Source organism: Musa acuminata, chromosome BXJ2-4, assembly GCF_036884655.1.
Source record: "Musa acuminata AAA Group cultivar baxijiao chromosome BXJ2-4, Cavendish_Baxijiao_AAA, whole genome shotgun sequence".
In the NCBI taxonomy this organism is placed as follows: Eukaryota; Viridiplantae; Streptophyta; class Magnoliopsida; order Zingiberales; family Musaceae; genus Musa; species Musa acuminata.
In genome coordinates, this window is record NC_088341.1 from 31,647,501 (window position 1) to 31,673,381 (window position 25,881).

The 25,881-nt window shown below is 36.3% G+C and overlaps 3 protein-coding genes across 6 annotated transcripts in view; 1 reads left to right on the forward strand and 2 right to left on the reverse strand.

Moving 5' to 3' along the window:
• Positions 1-6,713, forward strand: part of LOC135610306 (transcription factor-like protein DPB) — a 7,284-nt gene extending 571 nt beyond the window's left edge. Inside the window, exons 2-9 of the mRNA XM_065104669.1 lie at positions 1,733-1,812; positions 2,054-2,097; positions 3,277-3,339; positions 3,434-3,580; positions 3,688-3,756; positions 4,905-5,003; positions 5,531-5,601; positions 6,194-6,713. Coding sequence (XP_064960741.1) covers positions 1,733-1,812; positions 2,054-2,097; positions 3,277-3,339; positions 3,434-3,580; positions 3,688-3,756; positions 4,905-5,003; positions 5,531-5,601; positions 6,194-6,428 — 808 coding nt within the window. The 3' untranslated portion in view covers positions 6,429-6,713. The remainder of the gene's footprint in view (positions 1-1,732; positions 1,813-2,053; positions 2,098-3,276; positions 3,340-3,433; positions 3,581-3,687; positions 3,757-4,904; positions 5,004-5,530; positions 5,602-6,193) is intronic.
• A 9,927-nt stretch (positions 6,714-16,640) lies between these two features.
• Positions 16,641-22,069, reverse strand: LOC135610308 (uncharacterized). 4 transcript variants are annotated; one of them, XM_065104672.1, is made up of 7 exons: positions 21,895-22,069; positions 19,815-19,961; positions 19,699-19,736; positions 19,366-19,622; positions 17,414-17,501; positions 17,010-17,076; positions 16,641-16,897 (listed from the first exon to the last, which is right to left on the reverse strand). In XM_065104672.1, the coding sequence occupies exons 3-7, from the start codon at positions 19,710-19,712 to the stop codon at positions 16,844-16,846; spliced, it is 480 nt and encodes a 159-aa protein (XP_064960744.1). In that variant the 5' UTR covers positions 19,713-19,736; positions 19,815-19,961; positions 21,895-22,069; the 3' UTR covers positions 16,641-16,843. The 4 variants fall into 4 exon arrangements, with proteins under 4 accessions (XP_064960744.1, XP_064960742.1, XP_064960745.1 ...); XM_065104670.1 differs by having other exon boundaries at positions 19,703-19,961; XM_065104673.1 differs by lacking the exon at positions 19,699-19,736 and having other exon boundaries at positions 21,895-22,068.
• A 505-nt stretch (positions 22,070-22,574) lies between these two features.
• Positions 22,575-24,294, reverse strand: LOC135609112 (probable cysteine protease RD19D). The gene is made up of 4 exons (XM_065102202.1): positions 23,627-24,294; positions 23,441-23,560; positions 23,106-23,349; positions 22,575-23,014 (listed from the first exon to the last, which is right to left on the reverse strand). The coding sequence occupies exons 1-4, from the start codon at positions 24,221-24,223 to the stop codon at positions 22,746-22,748; spliced, it is 1,230 nt and encodes a 409-aa protein (XP_064958274.1). The 5' UTR covers positions 24,224-24,294; the 3' UTR covers positions 22,575-22,745.
• Between the last annotated feature and the right edge of the window lie 1,587 nt (positions 24,295-25,881).

Here is a 25,881-nt window from a genome sequence, read left to right on the forward strand (position 1 = left end):
AAATATACATAAGATTGTTCATCTGGATCGCATGGAAACACCAAATTTTGTTTTGGATACCCGTATTCTGAATTTTGCATCAGAAAAAGAAACATCACGCTTTTGATACTTATGGAAAATTTTATATGTGAAATTCTCATTTGTCTGAGCATTTAGTTTCTTTTCCGAATTAGTATATTATCTGATATTGATGGATGGATTCATCTGATACTGGAATCATCATTTAGGATTTTGATGTTAAAACCCCTATAACTAGACTCTTGATGCAGATTAAGATCTTCTTTCCATGATAACTCATTGTTAGATCTTTGTCAACTGTCTTTCTGAACCAGTAAATTTCTACTCAATCTGGAATGTGTTCTTCTTTTGCCCTTGCACTCACTACTATTTCCTTAAATACCCTGATATCCCCACCACAGACACATCTGAATTGTTAGCATCATGTCGAAAAACACCTTGTCCCTTGTCACTCCTGAACTTAATACCCATCATGACCTACATAGTGGTGCTACAGTCAGTGTCAACACTTGCAGAGAAAAAAGTTGGCAATGGAAGTGTTGATTGTAATTATACTGGTGGCAATGGCGGTGACACTGGTTGAGACTCAATTTTGAACTTGAATGAATTATGGCTAAGAGGAATGATAGACTTGAACCCAAATGACTTGGGAGGTATCATTTGTGAGATTACAAAGAAGAGCTCTAGAATGCATCTAGAACTGTAGAAATTAACTTCTAAGAAAAATAATCTCTATCTTACAATTTTTAGTCTTGCATTGATTTTTCTGGGGAAAATAAACACAGCTTGAAGGGTTTCATAGCCCAAATATATTCCAATATTTTCAATGGTACAAACAAAATATTAACCTACTGGAGAATGTATTGAGACACAACAAATAAACAAAGTCTTATGAAGGAGAAATGGGAGTGTCAAAAGAGTGAGCCCCAAGTTCTGTTATTTATATTTGTGCCTTTTCTTATCTATATGCTTTAGCCAATTTTCCTTTTCATTTTACCCGTGTCTTTTATGAAAATATGATGTTGTTATATGAAGCCTGGACACTTCAAAATGTGTGTTGTCTCCATGTCATGTTCAAGTTTGGCGCTGATACTAGTCAAACACTTCCCAACATGTGTTAGATAGTTAAGGGCATACTTGTTTTTTTTTTTTTTTTTTTTTGTGTCTTTAGGACGGACTTAAATAATTTACATAAGGCCTTCAAATATGTTAACATTGGCAATTTGGATTTAATCTGGGTATTTGGTTTTCTTCATACCATACTTAAGTTTTCAAGGACTCTTTTGAACAGTTGCCACTTATACGAATGGTAGTTAAGCTTCTTAGAAGCTTATTATATGATAATGATAAATTGTATATTATGTGCAAAGTATAAATCTTCTATAACCTATGAGAACATACATGTATTAGTTGCTGTTTTTCTTCCACGTCATGCCTTACATTTGTAAAATTTGCCATGTTGGTGTGTCATACAGTATTGTGTTTGTATTTCATGTCCATGACTGCATGTATATGCTTAACAGATGTTGTTAGATAGAATTCAAGAGTCATGTCTTCATGAATTCACAATATCTATAGCATAGTCAGATATTCCATCCACAGGTGTATTTGATTTTTTTTTAATCTAATTGATTATGCTATTAGCATAGAATTTTCATAAGATTAATTGTTTTCTTGTAATTTCCAATGAGTGATAGTATTATGGTTCAAGCAGTGGTAAAAAGAAAAAGAGGGGTGTACGAGCAGTTGGAGGTGATAAAAGTGGTAGGGGACTGCGGCAGTTCAGCATGAAAGGTTAATGGAACTCCTTACCCTATGTATACAACACCTACTTCATTTCCCTAAGTTAATTATAGGAAGATGATTCTATGATATTTAATCAGATACTTCATGAAACTCTTTAAAATAATTTGTAATGAGTATATGTGTGCTAATGCACTGAATTTTAATCTTCCAATAGATATTATGGTATTTTTTCTTTCAAACTTATTGAAAATGTTGCTCTTTGTTTATGTGTTGTGTCTAATCTGCTTAGTCTGCGAGAAGGTGGAAAGCAAGGGGAGAACCACTTATAACGAGGTTAGGTTTTCTGGGACCTTTTTTTGGGTTTGACTATGTTTCTATGGATTTTTGACTTTCTGTTCATATTTTTGTTTTTTGTTCTTCAAGTAGGTGATTTGAATCAAGGATTTAAATCTCAAGCTGATATTAGATATGGTAATTTGTCAAACTAGTATTGTATCTATGTATAGGTTGTCATATTGATCCATATATTTCAGTATTATTAGCAAAAAATAATAAGTGAGATACCTATTGGTACCAACCTGTATGCTCCTGCATTAGCCTTTGATCGGATTAGTAAACATTGATCTTCATTGCAGTTGTGTTTATTCTTCAACCTTCTTTCTATCATTGTAATTTGATTACTCAGAATTCTTTGTTCTCCATGATTTAATAAAATTTATGGAATTATATTTTGTTGGAAAATACATCTACTATGATTACTCAAAAAATATGATGCTACATGTCACTGTTAAGGTACTTAATGAGCATGTAGTTGGTTTATTTTGAGTGATTGTGTCCTCTGCCATCAATTTTTTTTCTAAGAAATAGTTCATGTGGATACTCAGTTAAGGATCAATTTTCTTGCTGACTGTCTTCCCTTGACACCTTTGTAATTCTCAAATTTTCTTTTCAGGATATCACTCATAAAATAGTGCATATGAAGCATATAAGTCAGTTCTATGTAATGAAACCAGCAATTGTATATTATATTATACTAGATGATCTAAGGCAGTAGAGCTTATTTATTAAGAGCTAGATTATAACCCATATCTGAGAAACCAATGAGCTTTGTAATCCTGTCCGATGATCCAATCATCATGATCTATCTTCATATATGATTGTGATAAACAATAAATTATGACTTCTCTAGAGACGTAGTTGTTTATATCAATGTGAAAAAAGAATAAGATTGAACCGTTGTATATTGATTCTGATATATTTGTTGTGACATCTGGTCGTGAGAGTAGCGTATGTCGGTCCCAAGCAAATGTTTCTGTAGAATCGTGGCCCTGTTGGAGTGTGATGGTCAATTTTTTTGTGTGTAACTTGTAAAGAGAGTCGACCGAGAAGCTGCTGCTATAGGCCATAAGTGGTTGTTTTGACAGTCATATTCTGAAAGAACACTTACTGGGGTTTGTTACTTGATATTTGTTAGATTTTTATACTTCAGACCTCATATCTTTTTCTTTTCAGGTTGCAGATGAACTTGTAACTGAATTTACAGATCCCAACAATAATCCAGGCTCTCAAGATCAGGTAAATAACAAATTGATTAGCCTGTGGAAGATTCTGCGACTACATTCTCTAGTCTTTTTTAACTTATTAAGCATTATCTAATATGTGAATGCAGCAACAGTATGACGAGAAGAACATACGACGTAGGGTATATGATGCACTGAATGTTCTCATGGCAATGGATATTATATCTAAAGATAAAAAAGAGATACAATGGAAAGGTTTACCTCGGACTAGTCTTAATGATATTGAAGAGTTGAAGGTTTGCATCCACCCTATAATTTTCTCTCTGTCTTAATGATAGAATAAGATGCAGTGTTATTAAATGGCACCAATCGTCTAATACATGAGTTCCACAATTCATCACAGGCAGAACGTACTGGGTTGAAGAACAGGATTGAGAAGAAAACTGCGTATTTGCAAGAATTGCAAGATCAAGTAAATTACCTGTTAATAATTAGCATCTAATTTTCATTTCATTTAACTAGATTGTGTTTTTTTTTTAATAAATGTATGTTTCTTTTACTTGTATTAGGCAATGTATGCAACCTGATATCAGTCTTTTATTTCTTAAGATTTCAAATTATGCATCATTTTGGGTTATCATTCTGTACTTGCATCTAAGTTGATCCAAGAAAGCATCCAAGGGTGGTGGGGTTTGTTGATTTTTCCCAAGTCCCAAGTACCCCAAAGGAGTCTATTTAAAAGTTGTTTAAAAACAAAATAAATACACCTCATGTTCATCCAAATCAGAAATTACTGATGAGCTGAAAACAGATGAATGATGGTGAAGTTGATAATTTTTAGCAAGTACCAAGGACTTTATATTGAGTTTTTTTTCTTTTTTTTAAAAAAAAGAGGGTACAGATAGCTGATATGTAGCTTCTATCTACCATCGTTGCTTTCTTTCCAAACCAGTAGTTCAGTAAGGCAATCTGCAAGAAGCCGAATGTGTGACAACCTGAATTTACTTCATCGAGTAAAACTTTATTGGTTCACTTATGACAAAACTATTATTATTTGGACAAGAACACAAGAAATGGACTAATAAACAGAATGTTTAGATTGAAAAAAAATTGAAAATGTCCTTGCAGCTCAATGACCAGATGAACTGAAAGTCTAAAATCCACTAGAGCAGATTACTGAAAGATGGCAACTGCCACATCCTTTGACCCCCTTTCCCAACAGCTATGTTGTTACGCAAGGTAAATAGGAAGAGAGACAGTGTGTGTGTTAGCTCTCCACTTACGTATAGAGTAGCAAAGCATAAGAAAGGGTACTTCCACAGTTTCAAAGCTTTCCCATTTGCATCCATGATAAACCTTTGAGCAAATAGTCTGAGAATGACACTTGGTTGATTTGAACCAGCTACCTGCCTTGATAATTGTCACTTTATCATAGGTCGGTAGAACCTTTAGGTGGAAAGATTCCTTCTGCTTGGTTAGAGTTGTGTGTAAGTTTGAAAATCGATCATAATTGCACTAAGGTATCTTTTGTAGCAATGGTGTACCTTTCACTTAAATATGTTTAACCTGATTTTTATTGCTTAAGTGAGTTTTTCATTTTTAATATTTTTTTTCTACCAGTTTATAGGTCTCCAAAACTTGGTCCAACGGAATGAGCAGTTGTATGGATCAGGACATATTCCATCAGGCGGCGTTGCTTTACCTTTTATCTTGGTTCAGGTACAAAAACTCGCAATCATTACCATTGTTCTTATGAAGTTGCTAATGCAATGGCGTATAAGGCCCTAGTAGGAAATGAGCCATGGTAAATATATTCTTCTCTTGTTTTGTTTTTGCTTCTTATTGAACTAAAGTTACAGCAGATCATTGAAGCATTTCCAGAATTGCACTGAAGCCTGAAAACTTAAGTTTGAGTAGTATATCTCCATGAGCGCTTGATTGCTAATTTCTACTTATTGCTTTTATTTAGTTGAAGTACTTATGAACCTAAACACATTCTTGCTGTGATTTAGATGGTATTTTAGGACTCAAGTTTTTGTCATTGATCATTGGACCTTAGCATGTTATCATCATTTTTGGTAATGGTCTTTCTCCTCTAGAGCACTAGAGCAGAGCTCCAAATTGTGAACATGGGAATGTAGTATTTAACAAGTACTCAGACATTTTGTTCTACTTATAACTTATGTATTTGAGGCACAAAGTGAGCCAACTATGGTTTGAAATTAACATATCTCATCTGGAAACAGACTCGTCCTCATGCCACTGTGGAGGTGGAAATTTCAGAAGATATGCAACTGGTGCATTTTGATTTTAACAGGTAATTGATATAAGTTTCATCTCTTAGAATTTTTTGGATGTCATTTTCTTGGTGTTAGCATGCAGAACTTTTGGTTAATGTTCGGTGGCTAAATACACTGGTCCTTGCATTTCATATGGTAACTGAAAAGAGCATATGCTTGTTAACTATACACCTATAACAGTTAAAATCATTATCGGCCTCGTAAGGCATATTATAGCTGGTACATATTATAGCAGGTTTATACACACACACACACACACACACACACACACACCCAAGTTGAAACAAATAAAAGTATCTTTGTAGACATGAAAGTAAACAAATAAAATACCTGCTTATCTTCATCAGTTGGCAACCACTTCACCCAGTTTTGACATTTGCATCAAGAATAAAGAGAATTTAGAAGATTAATGGCATACACTGGTGAACCTGATGAGTTACTTTCACGATAAACAAAATTGAAATGTGATAATTATCTTACCAAAATGCAGAAAGTTGAAATTTACTATTTAATATATTAATGTTTGGTCTTGGACAGTTTTAACAATTTCAAGACTTGTCCAACATTCTCTGATTTACTGACTTGGTTGTTTATAATTTCAAAATGTAGTACTCCCTTTGAGCTGCATGACGACTCATACGTGCTTAAAGCAATGGGATTGTGTGAAAGAGGGCAACATGATGGTGCTCCAGAACCTAGTTCTAATGGAGGTGACTGCTCCAGCATGAGTGGAATGTATCAGCATCACACTTCGCAGGGTTCGATGTCCAGTTCCATGGGTAAAATGATAACTTCTCCTCCTAAACCTGGAATCTTAAAAGCTCGAGTGAAGAATGAACATTAACCATCATGACTAACAACCTCAGTTGTTACCTCTGCATGTTTTTTTTTTGTTTTGTCGCTGTTGATGTCTTTTTTGTTCTCTTTCTTCCCTTTTGTCATGAAGCACATATAAATTAGGGGATAAGTGGCGGAAACCAATTGGGATTTGTCTGCTAACTTAGCTTTTTAACAAGTTGGAGGGACCTCAAGGTTGGAAGTTCCTGCCTAAGAAATCATGTGTTATTGTAATGTAACTGTGTATTATCTCTTTTCCCTGACCTAGAATGAAATGCTCTGATTCCTGCAATGAGAGATGACTAGATATCCGGATAGAGATGATAAATAAGCAACTAGGAACATACGTGGTTTCTTTCTTTCACTTCGATTTCAATCGAGCCTTTTCGTTTCAGCTTCTGCAGTGAGAAGCATATCTCAATCACTGTACCAGATTTTGTCTGGTGTGCTTTTACAGTTTGATCTAAGAAATCATTTGAAATTATTTTGTCTTTAATCTGGAGAATGCATTTGCTTCTGGTTGAAGGTAAATGAGGTCTTACGAAAATCAAAATATATCTTCTTGGGTAGAATATTGTGGGGTGACCACGAAAGATATGATGCTGTAGGCAGCAGATCTTCCAACCTTGTGCTCATGAAGGGAGAGCATTATGGCAAATGAGGTGTGGATGATTCCAAATGTGCAGCCAAGGTTGAAAACCTGTACTCTCCAAGGACGACTCCAAAGGCCGAACAAACTTGTGCTCTCCGGGAGAGAAGTGTTCCGGCCACAAACAAAGGCTGTAAACTAGTGCTCCTGAAGAGAGAATAGTTCCGGCAGCAAATGGGGGGTGGGTTTGAGGTGGATGATTTCAAATGTGTGGCACGAGAATCTCAGCTCAGGTTCAATTCTAGCTACTTAGTTTCCTAGTGATTCACAAGCTCAAATAGGGTGCATAAAACGGGCAAATAAGTAACCAGAGTGAAGGTCACGTAACGTGGATGAACAAATTAGCCTCTTGAACCCATAACACACAGCGTAGCTCTCTCTCTCTCTCTCTCTCTCTCTCTCTCTCTCTCTCTCTCATAGTACCTCCATTTGCCAGATTGACACATGATGCGCACTAAGCCGTCGCGTGGAATCATTTAGGTTAGGCCTATACAAAATTCCCACACAAGACTTCATCGAAGGCTATACTGTGGATAATTATCTCCCAAAGGAGACCTTTTTCCATGTCAAGCTACAAACTCACTCCCAAGTTGCCCATTCTGCCACGAGCTTCTGTCGTTCTTTTAATCCACTCTTCATTGCTTGCGACAATTGATGATATAATACGTTCATCTGTCGCTCTTTTAATCCATTCTTTGCTGCTCGTGACAGTTGATGATAAAATACCCACTCTTTTAATCCATTCTTTGCTGCTCACGACAGTTGATGATATAATATGTTGACTTGCATTAGTCAAAGGCATGCATGAATGCAGGCTCGTGATGCAGAAGTGCTTTGTAGATTTGATAGTTTTATATATCATGAATATTATTAAATTTTGATTAGGTTTTCGATCAATAAAAAAAGGTTTAATTATGATAAAATTTCTTAGGAGATAATCTTGATAGAAAAACTCTTCTAATTATTTATTCTAGACCATATGCACTTGTTTATAAATAAATAAAACCTCTTATGGACTAAAAAAATATAATACGTGGATACGTGTTATTATTAGATGATTATAAATCTTTTCTCATCTCTTATTTGTTCTTGGTCTATCGCTAATAGCGATTCTACAAATGATAGGAAGAGAGGAGAAAGCGAATCTAGTTTTCATTGTAAATTAGTATTGTCATAGCTTTCAAATTTAATGATAGTGTGTCTACATATCAGGCAAAAACTTTCTAAATTATATCAAAGGTATGAATCGTAAATTTGATCTATTGTTATTTAATTTTAGATTTTGACATTAAAGTTCTTCGCATGAGAGAAGCATAAAGAAAGTTTCTATGCTTACGATTGGTATTAGAGTTATGTTTATGAAATCAAATATTTTATATCTATTTGTTAATACATTTTACTTATGAAAATGTATTATTCGATTTTTTATTTATGATGCTTAAATGATTCAACATGTAAGACGGTTTGGGCCTTAATTAATTGACCCACATATACGTAATCCTATTGTTCATATAGAAAAGGTCAATGCAACATCAACCAATATCGGGCCTATGGGTCATCAATATTTAGGCAAAATGCAAAATCTGTAGGTAGCAGCTGCAATCGCAAAGGTTTGGTGGCTAAATGTATAATCGCTATTTACAATTGCAACTAAAGTGAAAAAAAAATAGTGATGAAACATTGATAAAGGAAGAGAGGCGTTACTTGTATCAAAACCAACACACAGAATTGACAGTGTAATCAATATAGATAAATAAGAAAAATTTGTGAATAAAACATTTTTCTTATTTTCTATTTATAATGATCATCTTAAAGCAAAGACAATAGTAGTTAGTACTTAGAGATGATTCATTTAATGGATCTTGATGATGCATGTTATATTGATATAATTATAAATATTTATGTTTGGATTTATCATAATATTATTTTCCTTTTAATAGTTGTAAACTTAGTATATTTATGATTCAATAAAAATTAATTTTTTGAATTATGTATGATGGTCGGTATAGAATTAATATGAATATTGAGTTTATAATGATCTTATAATTAAATATTAAAAATATAATTTTATGAATTCCTTAAGATTATATATATTTATATTTATGGATCACTCCATATTTTATGTTTAAATATATTTTATTATTTTTATAAATATCCTATTAAGATATGACTATATATATCTAATTCATATAAGGTCTCAAGTCGTTAACATCTTTAGATTCATAAATGAAGTTGAGAGATACTTATATAGAAAAATCAAAATTATCCCATATGATAAGGGTGATAAATTTTATAGTAATTATAATGAAATTAATCATAATTTTATTTCTTTTGCTATATTCTTAAAAATAATGGGGTATTTGTGCTCAGTATATTTTACTGGATATGTAATAGTAGAATAAGATTGCTGGAAAGTGAAATCATATTTTTATGGGAGCTTGATAAGTTATTATTATTTACCTAAATCAATGTGAGGAAAAATTCTAAAAACAATTATGTATATCTTGAATAGAGTTTCTAGTAAATCAATTACATAAACTTTTTGAGTTATGGATTAATAGGAAATCACATTTATATATTTAGGATTGTCCTATAAAGATAAAGATATTCAAATCACATAAAAATAGATTGGGTTTAAGGACTATTTTAGCTATTTTATTGGTTATTCAAGAAAATTCAAAAAGGTGTAAATTTCATTGTTCTAATCATAGTTGAATCCGGTGGTTCATAATTCCTAAAAAAATAGTGAATTAATGAGAATAAAAAAATTTTAAATTTTAATTTTGATATTGAGAAAGTATGGGTTAATATTCCTTTATCATTTTATATTTGAGATATTGTTATTCCTCGAATCACTAAATGATTTGATAAAGATGAAAAACTAAATAATATTAGTGAACTCTCATATAATATTGATATCATTGCTAATGAACTCATAAAATAATCACATTTAGTAGTTTTGATAATATCTCAAAGGAAAAGGAGACATGTTATTTCTGATTATTATGTGGTATATCTATAAAAATCAAATTATGATATAAGAATTAAAAGGATCTTTAATTGTTTTCATAAGTTATGAAAAATAATGATTTTGAAAAATTATATATTGTAATAAAAGAAGATTTGAAATAAGAACTTGTTGAATTACTCAATATAAAAGAGTCTATTACATAAACATGACTCAAATAGCAAATATCGAATGATATAAAAGGCAGATTTATGGTCAAAGATTTTACTCATAAAAAATGCATCAATCGTAACAAGATATTTTTAAATTTTTTTAAATAAACTTATTAAAAATTATCATGATATTAATGGCTCATTATGATTTTGAATTATATCATATGAATGTGAAAATAAGTTTTTTGAATGAGAATCTAGATTTATATTGACTAGCCTAAACGATTCACAAAGAAAATGAAAGAATACAAAATTTAATATGTAAATTTAAAAAATTTATTTATGACCTTAAACAAGCCTCCAAACAATTGTATATAAAGTTTCTTAATATTGTTACACATTCATATTTAAGAAAAATACTATTAATCAAACTTGATATCTCTCATATATAAAGTTTGAAAGAATACGTTTTTATGATTGGGTTTATGAGTAACCTATAAAAGATATCATGATATATGTCAGAGTATACATTATAATTGATATTCTTATTTATGTAATTAAAATTATTTATTTTTACTATTATATTCATATTTATGTATATACATATTATGGTATGGTTGAACGTGCTAACAAAATTATCTTATAAATTACATTGATCATTTTGGATCATTAAAAAATGACTAATAGTATTGTGGTACATAAAAAGAAGTATGACATTGATGATATACAATCGCTATGACTCGTATTGATAGTCAAACTTAATTTGATATTATGTTTATTGGACTTATTGGCTTGTTTTAATAAATTCATGCGTAAAAATTATTTTTAAAATTTTAGAATCTAATTAAATAAAATAATTTTAAAATAATTTTTATTTTTATTTTATTTTAAAATTAAATTTATTTTATATTTTATCAATTAATGGGTTAAGTGAGAGAATATTAGATCATATCTAAGTATGTAAGATATATTATGGAAATGATTGGATTCATAATTTCGGTTAATGGAAAGAAAATCTAATTATGATAATATTCTTTAGGAGATGATCTTGATAAGAGGGACTATCCTAATTACTTATTATAAACCATTTACTCTCATCTATAAATAGATATGACCCTTAAGGATTAAAAAAAATATAATATATAAATACATGATATTATTGAGAGATTATATATCGTTTCTTATCTCCCTTTAAACAAATAAATCAGTCAACAAGAGATCTTAAAGTATAGAAAGATAGAAGAAGACGAGTCTAGTTCTTTTATAGATCGATGTCGTTATGACTTTCGGATCCGATGATGATAAATCTACGGATCAGATAAAAACTTTCTGAATAACATTAGAAGTATATATTATAAATTAATATATTATTATTTAATTTTAAAATTTGATATTAAATTTTTTTACATAATAAAAACATAATTTCTATGCTAACACTCCATTACTTTCTCTCTCCTCTCATTGCTGCACCAATGGCATGATAGCCGTGTCGGCCTCTAGGAAACAAGTTGTCAAACATAAGCGGGAAGTCTGCTGCTGCCTCTTTTATCCTATCTTGTCTTTTCTCCATCTTTGTTTAGCACGCATGGATAATTGACACATTCAACCACCAATAAATGATACGATTCCAAAAGATCATCTTCCAAATAATGTGAAGGACAACTCAGCTTGACCTGATGATGTTCCAGCCATTGTTGGTTTTTGAAATGAATTATTAGACGAACACATGATCGGTGGTGATATGATGCATTGGAACTGATCACTTGAACGTCCCCAGACCTTAAAGATCTCCTTAAATGGTGTTAATAGAAGCTCTTTAATACTTTCTCCAATCCAGTTGACTATGGGATACCGTAAATTGTCAACACTACATATGGAAGTCAAGATTTCTGTACTTCATGATTGTCATGAGGGCATGTCAAGCATACATCCTTAATTTGCATGAAAACCTAAGTTAAACTTACTTGCAAATACTTTAATATAATCCGCATAGTCTTCTTTGATTTCGTTCCTATTCTACTCTTACATATCAATTGGAATCTAGCGAGGAAAGAACTATATATATACAAAAAAAAAAAAGATAAAATAGATATAGCTATGTGAGGTTAGACTCTATCTTTTCATGCCACAGTAAAAACCTTGAAATTTGCATGTTACATTAACCATTCCTTAATCTAGCTATAGGCATTGCAATATATTAGGATAAGCCTAGAATTAGGTTACTGGACATGCGAAGAACACATTAAAAAACAGTAGGATTAGACTTCCCAATTAAAATCTACTGCATATGCATACATGATAAATCAACCAAAGCTTCATTATGCTGATGGAACAGCCTACAAGCAATTTTCCATTGCAAAGATCATATCATCACATCTTTAAAGAGCCGTGTTGATGTCCATGTGTGTATATTCATACTCCGATAACAAGCTGGTGTAAATATGATTCGGTATCGAATAAATGATCAACAAGAAGAAGTTCATCAAAGATCACAAGTCAATTAGACCTATTTAAGTATCAAATATGTTCTTCTCAACAATATACCCTGAAAAATAAGCTTCATGAATTGGATTCATGTAGAATAATAGAGAAACATTCATGTGTATCCATAATGATGCATACTCTTATAAGCTTCTATAAACACCGTTGATGCATCCGTCACCGATAATGCATTGCGTTGCATTCCAGCATTGTGCTTACTGTGCTCGTAGAACAATGTTAATTAACGTTGATTCACTCTTCGCTGAACTTACTGTGCTCGTAGAACAATGTTAATTAACGTCAGGAGTACTCTATCATTAGCAATATAAACTTTCTGATGCACGTCTTACAAGATGTCTTCTGCTGATGCATAGAATGGCTTTGTCGATCTTGCATTACTTAGGATTGCGACTTCAATCTTCGAGATCTGATCTGTTCACGAATCATCATCTCCAGCAGCCCAAATGATGCCTCAAGAAAATATCAATTTTATGGATACCATGCCAGCAAATCCACAGATTAAAAACCAGGAAATATCTTGAGCAACATACGCGGACAAGAACTCTGGTGGAACATGTGACGAGGTACAAGCTTATCTTATCTCAAAGCCCAGTGCACAATTTACTGTGTGTTACATTTCTCATAGATAGTACGAATTCCCCCACTATTATTGTCGCATTGTCACATCATAATTTGTACGGTCGAGTGTTTCCTCAATCAAACCTAAAGATTCTCGAGGTTCATCGCAGCATCTGATAGGTACCATCTGAGTTCGTGAATCGCTAGGAAACTAACTCTCTCTCTTCGATCAATCCCAAACTGTTCTACATGGGAATTTCTTTTGTGGGGGGTGAAGAAAAGCTTTTAGGATGTAAATGAGAGGAACGAATGGAAACTTGAGTTCTTCGGTTGCAGACTCAACAAGCCATAGCTAAAATCTACAAGTATCTTATCAAGAAGCTCTTCTTTGGTTTCCAAACCTCTTTTATGTAAACGGGAGGGAAGTGTTGGTCTTCTTTTCGATCTTTCCTTTCACACATTAAAAGAAAAAAGGAGGAAGAGAACAAAGAAAAAGATGTGCTTAGAGAAGAACTTTTAGGTCTCCTATTTTCTTGGTACAGATCTTGGAAGACATTCTAAGATGGTAAAAAAGAAGCAAAGATATCGAAGCAATTAAAGGGAAAGACAGGCAACACGAGGTACAGCAAACAAAAAGAGCAGAAAAGAATCAAAGACAAATGACAAGAGAAGGGAAAAGAAATAGATCTGGATGGAGATGCGGATTCTGGAGAAGAGAAATCCAAGCCATTCTTTTACCTTGAAGAGTAGCGGTGGCAGTGCGGCTCTGGAGAAGGGAAGCCAAGATGACATATAGTTGCATTTGCCACTGCACCTACAGAGTGATGTAAGGTTGAGACTCTTGAAGGTCGCCCTCTTTAGGTGCAGGTGCAAATGCAGCCATCTGAAACCATCTTGGTCTGAAATATATTTGCAGCATTCATCTCGCTCTCTCTCTCTCTCTCTCTCTCTCTCTCTCTCTTTCTCTCTCATGTTGGGTTGGAAGATGTCGTAGAAATCTAGAACCCACCACTCTATTAGCAGAAGATCTCTCTCTCTCTCGATCTCTCGATCTCTCTTTCTCTCCAACTGAAACAATGTTGGATTGGAAGATGCAGTAGAAATCTAGAACCCACCACTATATTAGCAGAAGATCTCTCGCTCTCTCCCTCTCCAGCTGAAACCATGTTGGATTGGAAGATGCAGTAGAAATCTAGAACCCACCACTCTATTAGCAGAAGATCTCTCTCTCTCTCTCTCTCTCTCTCTCTCTCTCTCTCTCTCTCTCTCCAGCTGAAACCATGCTGGATTGGAAGTTGCAGTAGAAATCTACAACCCACCTCTATATTAGCAGAAGATCTCTCTCTCTCTCTCTCGCGATCTCTCTATCTCTCCAGCTGAAACCATGTTGGATTGGAAGATGCAGTAGAAATCTAGAACCCACCACTCTATTAGCAGAAGTTCTCTCTCTCTCTCTCTCTCTCTCTCCAGCTGAAACCATGTTGGATTGGAAGATGCAGTAGAAATCTACGACCCACCTCTATATTAGCAGAAGATCTCTCTCTCTCTCTCTCTCTCTCTCCAGCTGAAACCATGCTGGGTTGGGAAGATGGAGAGGAATCTAGAACCCACCTCTATATTAGCAGAAGATCTCTCTCTCTCTCTCGATCTCTCTATCTCTCCAGCTGAAACCATATTGGATTGGAAGATGCAGTAGAAATCTAGAACCCACCTCTATATTAGCAGAAGATCTCTCTCTCTCTCTCGATCTCTCTATCTCTCCAGCTGAAACCATGTTGGATTGGAAGATGAGTAGAAATCTAGAACCCACTTTTATATTAGCAGAAGATCGATCTCTCTCTCTCTCTCTCTCTCTCCCCAGCTGAAACCATGTTGGATTGGAAGATCAGTAGAAATCTAGAACTCACCTCTATATTAGCCGAAGATCTTTCTCTCTGCCACACACACACACACACACACACTCTCTCTCTCTCTCTCTCTCTAGCTGAAATCATGTTGGGCAGGAAGATACAGTAGAATTCTAAACCCTCCTCTATATTAGCGGAAGATATCTCTCTCTCGATCTCTCCTGCGAAATCTAGAACCCATCCCTACGAAGATGAAAGGGACACCAGCTTTTGTTTCTTGTAAGCTTGTAACAAAGTAGAGAAAGAGAGGCGCACATGCCGTTTACACGGTAGTTAGGTAGGCTAAGTCCTTCCCTGATGTGAAGAGGCGTGGCAGGTCACGTGGGCTACGGGTGTAACACCAATACGACAAAGAGGGGCAGGTCGTCGTCCCTGTTCAGGTGATGTGGCCGTGTGCATGTCGCTGTGATGGCCGTCTCATGGAAGACGCCCCCACTTGACCTGCAACCCCACTTGCAAGCATGGCGGTCTCGCATCCTCCCCTCCACCTTTGATCCCATGACGTGCAAAACTCCTGATTCATGGCTGGGTTAAATGCAGATGTTTATATAGTGAGCATACACCACACTTACCACAGTATCAAGACTATATCAAAAGAAGGATCGCCATGTGATCTAGAGATTCAAGAAAATTTTTCTAAAATTTCAGAAAAGAAAACTAACGATAAAATCCATATTACATGCCTTGATTACAAAAGACGTTCATCTAAATCTCAGCCGATTAACTTGCTACCATTTGGAAGTCTTCATTGATATTGGACTGTTAGACAAGTTCTAAATTCATCAATTTTCATTTTATTTAGATAAGACAAACTGAATCACCCGGACAAGCTTGCTTCCATCTCAATCTACAAGTCTAGATAAGACGTGATTGATTGCACATTGCATTCGGAACTTGCATCATACGTATGGATGAACTCAATGACTCTGGCTATAAACATGGTCCGAATAGCGGGCTACTCCATGTCAACTTCGATGTCAGCACATTCTATCTAAATCGTGTTGTTGATCTTGCCATGGCTTCCTCCGGTCTAGCAATCATCTTGTTCGAGCTTTTCTCGCTAATGGCCCTTTGCCACCAAACTTCCACCTCCAAGCTCGGCAACGGCTTTAGCGTTCGATCGGATCCACCCGCCCCCGCCGCCCCTCCATGATCAGACCGGGCATCTACTTCGCTTCTCGACATCTTGCATGGTGACGATGACTACGAAGGGGGCAGCAAGCACCCGACGAACTCGTCGATAGGTATGCCGCGCGTGCAGCTGAGGGGGTTGATCGACGTCCTCATTATCTTCATCTGGAACCGGTGCTTCCCGTGCCCCCCAAATGCGCTCCATCGAACGAGCCCGTCGACCAACCGAAGCAGCCATTGGGCTACGACGTGGCCCTTGAAAGATAGATGCAAGAACACCCGTGCCACGAATGTGGTTGTACACAAACGAAGTACATCGACTTGAAGAGAACATTTCAAACACACTGGAGGATATGCAGACCATGAAACGAAGAGTGCTAATACGGTGAGTACACTGTTTCTGTTTTTTCACCAAATAAGATTCAGTGTCAAAGGGTCACCTGGCAATGTCGATACATTTTGCTTTAGACAGAATATACCCCACTGAATTAGACGAATGAGAAGCCAGACTTATTTCCATACTAGCAAAATATTTCGGTGCAACTAAGTCTCCATCTAATCGTAAAGTCCTTCCTCCTGCCATATGTCGACCAAAAAATCTATCATCTCCTGAAAATTATTTCAACAAGTTTGACCGTGAGAAAATATTTATACAAAATTAATTTTGAAAGCTAAAAATGGCACAACATAATAATTGTGAGACAACCGAATAAAAAATTACCGATAATGGGATGGGTTGTGAAAAAGGTTGGTTGGTCGAGAGCAAATCCTCGTAAGTTGCACACCAGCTACAGAAAATAAAATCTATATTACAAACACGGGAAGTAGAATCCATAAATTACCCAAACCCACAAAAGTTTCTCCATATGGACCTTGTTAACACAACTTGGATTTATGATCTACAGAGGTAAATATATGATACTCTCCATGCTTGTGCATGATATGCATAAAGGTGTGCAGCAGAGGCACTTGCTACAGGGTTCTTAGAATCATTAGTTGACAAGGTCATTTACGGTCTATGAGATTTCTGATCCAAGAAAGTATAGGAACATTAAAAGAGTATCATCTACAAATGGTATACTATGTTATCCTGACGCAACTTGCATAAAGGAGGTTTTCTCTGACCTTATTGTTGGTTCTCTTGGAGCTCTATGGGGCCTTTTTGACCGATCACCAACCCACTCCCTTCTCGTCTGATTCCAGGCTATAGCACCTAAAGAGCATAGTGGAAATTATCTAAGTGATACAAAGAGAAGAATTTGTAGTTTGAAGAAACAAATACCATAAACAACAAAAGAAGAATTTGGATTTTGAAGCAACAATTACCGTCAACAACAAAAAGTGGTTTTGGTTTGATATCCAGATAACATCTTGTACAGGTGAACGGTGGATAGATATATGAGATGTTGGAAAACAGAGTTTAATATGCATATATAACTTCAGAAAAAACAATTCAACCAAAAATTTATATTTCATACTGAAATTTTCTGCAACCATTTTTTTTCATAGCTGATTCATGGTGTAACCAATGCTTATGGCTGTTTGGATTCAACTCTAGCAACATATTGTCAATTTCAATTACTTTATGTTCACAACCACCGTATAAAATCTAGAAGTCTTCTTGGCTAGAAAAAGGAGCTTATCAACATTAACAAAGATGTAGTAGCTCCATTTGGGATTTGTATTCCATTAATCTCTTCATGATCTAATTGTTTGATCTCTAAGGACCCAAGCAGGTCATAAAAGATAATTGCACTTTCTTTAGCTAGCAAGCAACATCAGTCCTCATTCTTATCTGACTGGCATCTTTAATGGCTACATGTAACCAAAAGGAAACATTTTTCTTCCTCAAAAAGACTGAAATAATGCCCTTCAAAATAATTTCATTTCTACTGAAATAACCTGAACTACACATTTCAAGCATTATTTTTTAACAACTATTTTTGAAATATATATCAGGAAATTTTAGGTTAAATAAGCACAAGCCCAGCTGCATGTTAAAACTTCACACAAAACATATTTTGTCACTACAACCTTAGTCTATACACAAAACATATTGATATCCTTAGGAACTTTAAGGATCTGAATGTTTCTAGAATTTATAATATGCCCAAACAAACTCTAATGGTCTGTTGACTTGTATCCTTGGGCTACACGCAAGCAAGCTCTTCCTAGATTATAGTGGTTGTTACTTCTCCTTATTAGAGATACTATCAACACAATTGCTAGAATGGCAGTAGCTAAATTCAGGGTTGAAGAGACAATCCTACTAAGGAAAACTACTTGAGAAAAGACATACTCAACGAACATGAAGAATATATGACTCAAAAGCAGGGAACAAGCATGGCTACCTTAACATGCTAAGTCCAAAAATTAAGAGACTGAAGGCATAATGTGCTAACACTTCTAAGAAATATAAACATAGCAGACATAGTTAAAAAATAACTCTATTCCTACAGCAATATAGAAGCTTGAAAGGATTAATATCCTATTGCAAAGACCATTGTCGATCTCTATCAGAGGTCTCTCTTCTAATTATTTTAGCTCTACTATTCAAAGTCCATATTCAAGAGGCTAACAACGTCCTTTCCACAATTAAAGACTACGAGAAACAAGAAGCTGTCTTCGGGTTATGGTCAATAGCAACCCATACATAGATTCGAAGCTTTAACAATGAATACAAGTCAACTACTTCACATCTTAGGTAGGGTATTTTTCTGTAAAATAGTAATAGCTATGTAGTGCAAAACCAAAGATGAGCCTTCAAAATGTAGCATGGGTATCAACTGTTTAAAGCCCCTATAATTTGGGTTACTGTCGAACTATAGTTATAAATTAACTCGCCCAATCAGAAGGCCAAACTTTATAATCATAAAAAATAAGCAAGGTCAACTGTCTTTACCAGGACAAACTAGGAGAAAACAATGCAAAGAATATAAAAGAACCATTAGAGTAATTTTTAACATCAAGTGAAAATATATGCATTGGAAGCCAGGTGCAATATTATGTGAGAAGCAATCAACTATTTCATTAAATCTGTAAAGTGACCAATAGAAGGCATAGTGAGACAGATCGACCTTGGTTGATAAATGGAATATTATTGGCGTTTTGCTCCGTTAACTTGGCATCATCATTGATAATAGTGGGGCATGAAGAATTGTTCATTGCTAGGGAATGAGAATTGCTGACATCATTTTCCATTGCTATAAGTTCAGGACTTGATGACCATTGTCTTTTCTTTTGGCTTGATAACTGGCCTATGTTCCACTTCTTGGGTGGACCCAATATTCTATCAGTAGCTGATTGAGATTTAGCTAGCCCTCCAGCACAACAACTGCTCTGTACGAAGACAGAAAAATAAGAGACATTCCTCGTGGCCAAACTGCTGTAACCAGTAACTCATATATTACCTACATTGCACCATTAGATGAGAGGCAGAACTCACTGCCTAAAGAAAAAAGAAGTATGACAACAATCAAAGCACCACCTTCATGACTCATTATCCTTAAGCAAATCTGATACCCACCCCATATATTCTAAGACAAAGTTAATTCAACAAGTTTATCCATTCAGAACGAATGGATGAGCATGAGCATCTGAACGGCAATATGAAGGATTCACACTTCTTGTACAATAAAGACTCAAAAAATTCTTCTCCCTGTTCCTTTACGTTCTGCAAAAAACAATTACACTGTGAGAACAGTAGAAAAGATAATTGACATAATCTTAATGAATACAGTAACTGCCCAGTAAGAAACACAAAATCTTCAATAAAGGAAAAGATGACATGAGTCATTGAGGAACAAAACACTCATACTCCTGTTTTTGGTAGTTTTCATTTAACAGAAACTTATATCAAGAACTGGATCACAAGTAAAAAAGGTATCCCATAGTACCTTTGGATTTAAAGGAAAAAAAAAAAGTTATTCTATTTTTTTAAGAATGAACTTAAATAAGTTAATTGTTGCAAAAGACAATGGACAACAAATACGTGCAAACATAAAAATATAACATAATAATGATTCAGAACATTAAAGGTTGATATATAGGAAAACAACTGTTCGAACAAAATATACTTTAAGTGAGCCATATACAAGAGAAAAGAATGAATTATTTCTTTAAATCAAAATTTAAGTTTCTTAAGCTATTCAACATCACAGGATCATCATGTTGAACCAGTGATACACCAGAAGCTTTAACCGTTTCACATAATAAGCAATAATAACAAGTTGTAAATCTCAACTTTTTGGGGTAGGCTGAAAACGCTCAACAGTTTCAAGATTATAAAATATTGTAACCAGTGAAAAGCTATAAGTTACTAAAAAGTAAGTATAATATCCAAGATAAAAGATGGCATGTTGATGTTTCATCCTCAAACATTCCACACAAAGTCAGGTCAGTCTTTTTCATAACTTGCACCACTTCATATTTAAGTCTTCTACCAGCATGATAATACAAACTAAATAATTTCTTCATGAGAACTACACAGAAATCTGTGCTTCCTCACAGATAGTTTTTTAATCACCATGTTCTATAAGCTTATAAGTGCTTCAACAATCTCCCTTTTGTACCCTCAAGGAAATGTTTTCGCACAATACTTTACATTTCTAGTCCTTTCTGAAATAATAATTTAAATAAACATTTTGATCCCTCATGAGACTAATATCTTCCCTTGCAATCTACTCATGCAGGTCACCTCTGATGTCTTCATTACAAGTGAAAGTGACAAATGCTGCGTCAAAATTATTTACACACACCCCATATGTACACTGACCAATACCTACCACAACCTCTAGAACTAAAATTTTATAGCTTCAAGATTTGGTGAAGTATCATTTAATGGTTATCAATTATTGAAGTTTGAATGGACAACTTCCCTATCAGTCTACAACTATACTTACAATGGAGGTTTGATCAAAAAATACCACATGCTTCTCATCAATCTTTCAAAATTTCAAGAATCGAAGGCATTGGATCGATAGTCCAATGTTTAAAGTTTGCCTTTCCACTGGTTATTGTATCAGTTTAAATTCAACAAACTCTTTATAAACTTTGCAATAGATTCCATAAATCTACTAGAAAAAACTTTTTGTCTTGCTTTGCATCCTTCTCTGAATCTCTCAAGAAGATCCAACAACAAAAAGATCAGGATATCTGATCGTCCCCGTGCCCACAATCCATAACCCTAATTGGCCCACGCTACGAACTATTTCTTTCGGCAACGACATAGGCCAATATTTACTTCAAAATCCCACACGGAGCTACGCCATCTCGAGTCAAGGATCGATATCATATGAAGCTCCACGAAGGATTCGTCCAACTAGATCAAATCAGCCCGACGTCGAGATCACCGAAACATGCCCTAACGGTTAATTCAATGGGAAAAGGCCAAAAGATGGCGTCCAATCAGGAGAACAAAAAATCCATCAGTTCTGCAACGGAAACATGGAGACAAACTAAGAAAAAAAGCCAATCGATCATTCGATTCACTCAGTTGAAACAAGAACCGTATATTTTGAGTGGATCAACCAAGGAGACTGGAAATCCGAGACTAATCGCAGAGATAATTCGAAGTAGAAAAAGGGAAAGGGAAGGGATCGAACTACCTTGTTTTGGAGCCTTTTGCTTCCCCCTCACTCCGTCGGATTCGCCGAGTGACGCAGAAAGACCGGCTTTGGGGTGAAAGGGAATTTAAAGGCGCCTCCCTGGTACGAAGAGCGAGAGCGCCGCTTCGTGTGTCGCGAGTTATTTAACGACTTGGGTGCAGAGGGAGAGGAAGGGGAAGGGCGTTGATATCGAATCATGTAAGCTCCAACTTGTTGTACTAATTTTAATTGATTCATCTTTAATCAGATTACATTATGTATTTTGATACACTTGATCTATGTATCACTTTATACATTAATGGTATGCTGCAATTTTAACCCAATAATGGATTTAATTAATAGCTTGGTTATTTAAAAATAGACGTCAAAATTCTTAAATCCACAGAGTTTTCACTGCTTAAATCATAGTTACAAGAATTCTTAATTTGCTTATCATAATTAGAAATACTAGTGTTCGTTATATTCACCTCATCGGATTGAATGTGTGATTTTATAGGATTATTCTGATGATTTGTCATAGTAAAAAAAATACTTGTTAGAACATATTAAACAAATAAATAATTTACTTGTGATGAAAATATTGAAATGAATGTTTGCATTTTTATTTATAATTAATTAGACGTTTATTAATTGAAGTACCATATCAAACAACAATTACCCACTCCACAGGAGTTGGAAGCTGATGAACTTGTGCTGATAGAGAATCTGGATTGATAATGTGATTATAGTACATGAGTATGACTTGACCTGAAAACAAAGCAAGAAGCATGACTGACTTCCACACCAAGAAGAAGTGCAACAACTAGGATTCAAATGCACCTATAGCTTATCCATTACTGCAATTCATCGAGTTATGATGCTGCTGCTACAGCAGAGACCATGCTGTCGATCCCACAGATGTTATGACCCCTGCAGAGCCGGTAATAACCTTGTTCTCCCCACTGCTTTCCCCAGGAGTTCTTTATGATCCAGTAGGGCCTGTAGCCAAGCCTCAGAATGGAGTAGCCTCTGGCTCCATAACCAACCAGTAGCACCCCATGGTTTATCCACCTCCTGGGGCAGATCAGTGGGCAGGACACCCCTCGAACGTACGTCTGCATGAATGCCGCGTTCAATCCCACTGCAATACCAAGCAATCACGACAGTCATGGAGAGTTCATATGATCATGGTGTGGGAGACTCAGAGGGCTTCTTCTATTCGAGAAAATGACCTGCAAGAGGACCGCGGTGGACAAGGTTGGCAATGATCTGCTCTTCGTCGAGAGGGATGACGGTGAAGTTGGTCACGCTGACGGCGATCTTGTTCTTGTCGAACTTGCACTCGCCTTGCTTTCCGGTGTAAGGGTAAGATTTCTCCTCCTCCAAGCCGCCTGATTGCATCAGGTAGTTGTAGGCGTTCGTCATTAGTCCGCCGCTGCACCCGTTGTTGCACTCGTCTTTCTCCACGGCATCGCACTTTTGTCGAGCACATAGGAGCAGAAAACGGTCAGCAGTTATAGTCATGGAACGAAGCTGCAAGAAACATCGAGGAAGTTTCGATAGCAACCGTGTGATCGCAGTCGATGAGCTGCTGCTCGCTGAGGCTGACGAGCTTCCCTGTGGCAACATAGTTTGCTCCCTCCACCGTTCCCGTCGTGCTGAATGCCCAGCAAGATCCACAGACGCCCTACAATCACTTACTATTGAGAAGCCCTGCAACGATCGAACAAATAGTTCCCGTATTGTGAACTACCTGCATCTTGACGTCCGTGACGGCGCCCTTGTTTCGCCAATCAAAGCTCGAGGGGAGACCACCGACCTCCATGGCGGCCGCGGTGGGGAACTCCGCGCCACGCCCCGGCCAGCCGGCCTTATCCTGGGCCGACAGCCCCGTGAAGGCCGTCTCAAACTCCTCCTCGGTGAGGTCGGAGAAGGGGGTGACCCCGTGCACCGCGGTGGGGTCCAGCGCCTGGTGCTCCGCGGCTCGAGCGAGGTTCCGAGCGAACACCCCCAGCCGGCGCGCGTACTCCTCGCGGGTGCGGTACTCCTTCCCAAACGTCCGCAGGAACGCCCGGAACCGCCGCTCGGTGCTCCCCAGCCGCCGACTCTGAGTCACCTGGACTATCTCCGGATCGTCGGAACCGTGCAATGCGCCGTCGGAGAAGGTCAAGAGGAAGAGCAACACCGCTAACACTCTCAAACCCATCTTTGGCAAAAGAACGTGAGTTACCCTTCCACCGTTTGTTGATTTGCCCGTATGGATTTTGGTGCGGATACCGCGGCTGTGGGAGAGTAAAAAGGCGAAGGGGTCGCGTGGCGATTCAGAGTGCAACCGAAACGGCAGCGGCATGCAGGGGAAAAGCACGGGAGAATCGAACACCTGGAAGTGCTCAGTAAACGTGGCAACATGGCGAATTCCCTCGTGACAGGTAGCCTCACGGGACCGGTCAAACAATGAAACGTTCTTGTATCTTCACGTTAATTTATCCATGTTTTACGTTCAAATTAGGGGGCAGCATATATGAATTTTCTGTGAATTTTTTATGAGATTTTACTCAATCTCGCCAGGTCCATAAATGAAGATCGAAGAATACTAATGCGACATGAGAGTGCAAAATTAATTGTTGATCAGAAAAATAATGTATGTAAAATGCAAAATTAATGAAAATATATTAGTGATTGGCATTAGCATATATTTGCATTAATTGTTAAATGTTGTTTTCCAAACACCCAAACAACATGAGATGACAAGTCTTGGTTGGTTGGCTAACTACCAAAGGAAGTACCCCGCTCATCACTCGCAATTTGTTCGCCGTTCGCCACCAAAGGAACCGACTGTCGTTCGTCCGAAGATCCATGGCTTGGTTCTCTCCGCCAGCATTGCCCCTCTCAGCCGCCCGATCCATTTCCGCCCCATCCTCACCCCGCCGCCCTCCGCATCCCCGGTAGACCTCCTCCTCCTCCGCCAGCTCTCCACGGCCTCTCGCGCTCCTCGATCTCGCCGCATGATCAAGAAGAAGGCGACGGTGGTGGCCGCGATCGGATCAGGGAGGGTGACTCGCGCGAGCCTCGATCGGCGTCTTCTGCAATTGTTCGCGGAGGATGATTTGTCGAACGGTCGTCGTCGGCTAACGGAGACCCGACGCCGTCGTCACTGCCCGTTTCAGACACGTGCAGCGCACGCCAGTTCGTGACACGCCCGTTATAACGTTATAAATACCTTGAATCGCCGGTTTAGTCCGGCCCATCTCGAACCGTAATTTAGGTCGCCGAACATGACCGTGAATTATATGTAATTATAATTTGATGATTGAGGAGTGAATTATATGTGGTATCTGAATTAATGTTTGTTTTGATAATTGGATCCCTTCCATACGATCCATACAGTTTTTTCTTTAAATATATATGAAATGAGATATCAAATCCTCAATATTTGATGAGTGAATTTGATATATTACCACAACACTAATATTTAAAATGTGAGATCAATATAGTTATTATAATTTAAAAGACACGAATCATGAGGCTAATAAAAAATAATTGACACTAATATTTATAAAAAAGATTCATCTTTAATTATATCGTAGTAATCATCATGTTCTTCAATCCATTTGAAATATTCTTTATAGAACCTGACGATTTTAGATTATGGATTTATTTATTTATGCTAATTTTGAAAAGCTTTTATATGGTCAATGTTCAGTTCTCGTCTCTCACAAAAGCCATCGGTGGAATTTATGCTACCGCATCAGAACAAATCCTTTTATGATTTATGCCTGATACTTATAATTGTCCAAGATTAACGACTGACAAGATTATACAAAGATATATAAATTGTTTCTATACTTAAAATAGTGTAATTCCTTGAACGGAATTCTAAGATAACAAATTCATGAACACAACAATACTTCTAATCATTTGGAATTGGAACTAAATTGTCTATTTCCTTTGCTCAATTTGTTCATAGGTTTAGGGTTTTAGATTAATATGGGTCTTTTGGTGTAAGGA

Coding starts and splice junctions, on each gene's coding strand:
- LOC135610308 (XM_065104670.1), bottom strand. CDS start 19,788: ATGAGTCATGAAGGTGGTGCTTTGATTGTTGTCATACTTCTTTTTTCT. Junction 19,623..19,702: donor CTCTCATCTAATGGTGCAAT/GTAGGTAATATA, acceptor CGTACAGAGCAG/TTGTTGTGCTGGAGGGCTAG. Junction 17,077..17,413: donor CCAAGAGAACCAACAATAAG/GTCAGAGAAAAC, acceptor TATTTTCTGTAG/CTGGTGTGCAACTTACGAGG.
- LOC135609112 (XM_065102202.1), bottom strand. CDS start 24,223: ATGCCGCTGCCGTTTCGGTTGCACTCTGAATCGCCACGCGACCCCTTC. Junction 23,350..23,440: donor TCATCGACTGCGATCACACG/GTTGCTATCGAA, acceptor GCTCGACAAAAG/TGCGATGCCGTGGAGAAAGA. Junction 23,015..23,105: donor CCACCGCGGTCCTCTTGCAG/GTCATTTTCTCG, acceptor TTGGTATTGCAG/TGGGATTGAACGCGGCATTC.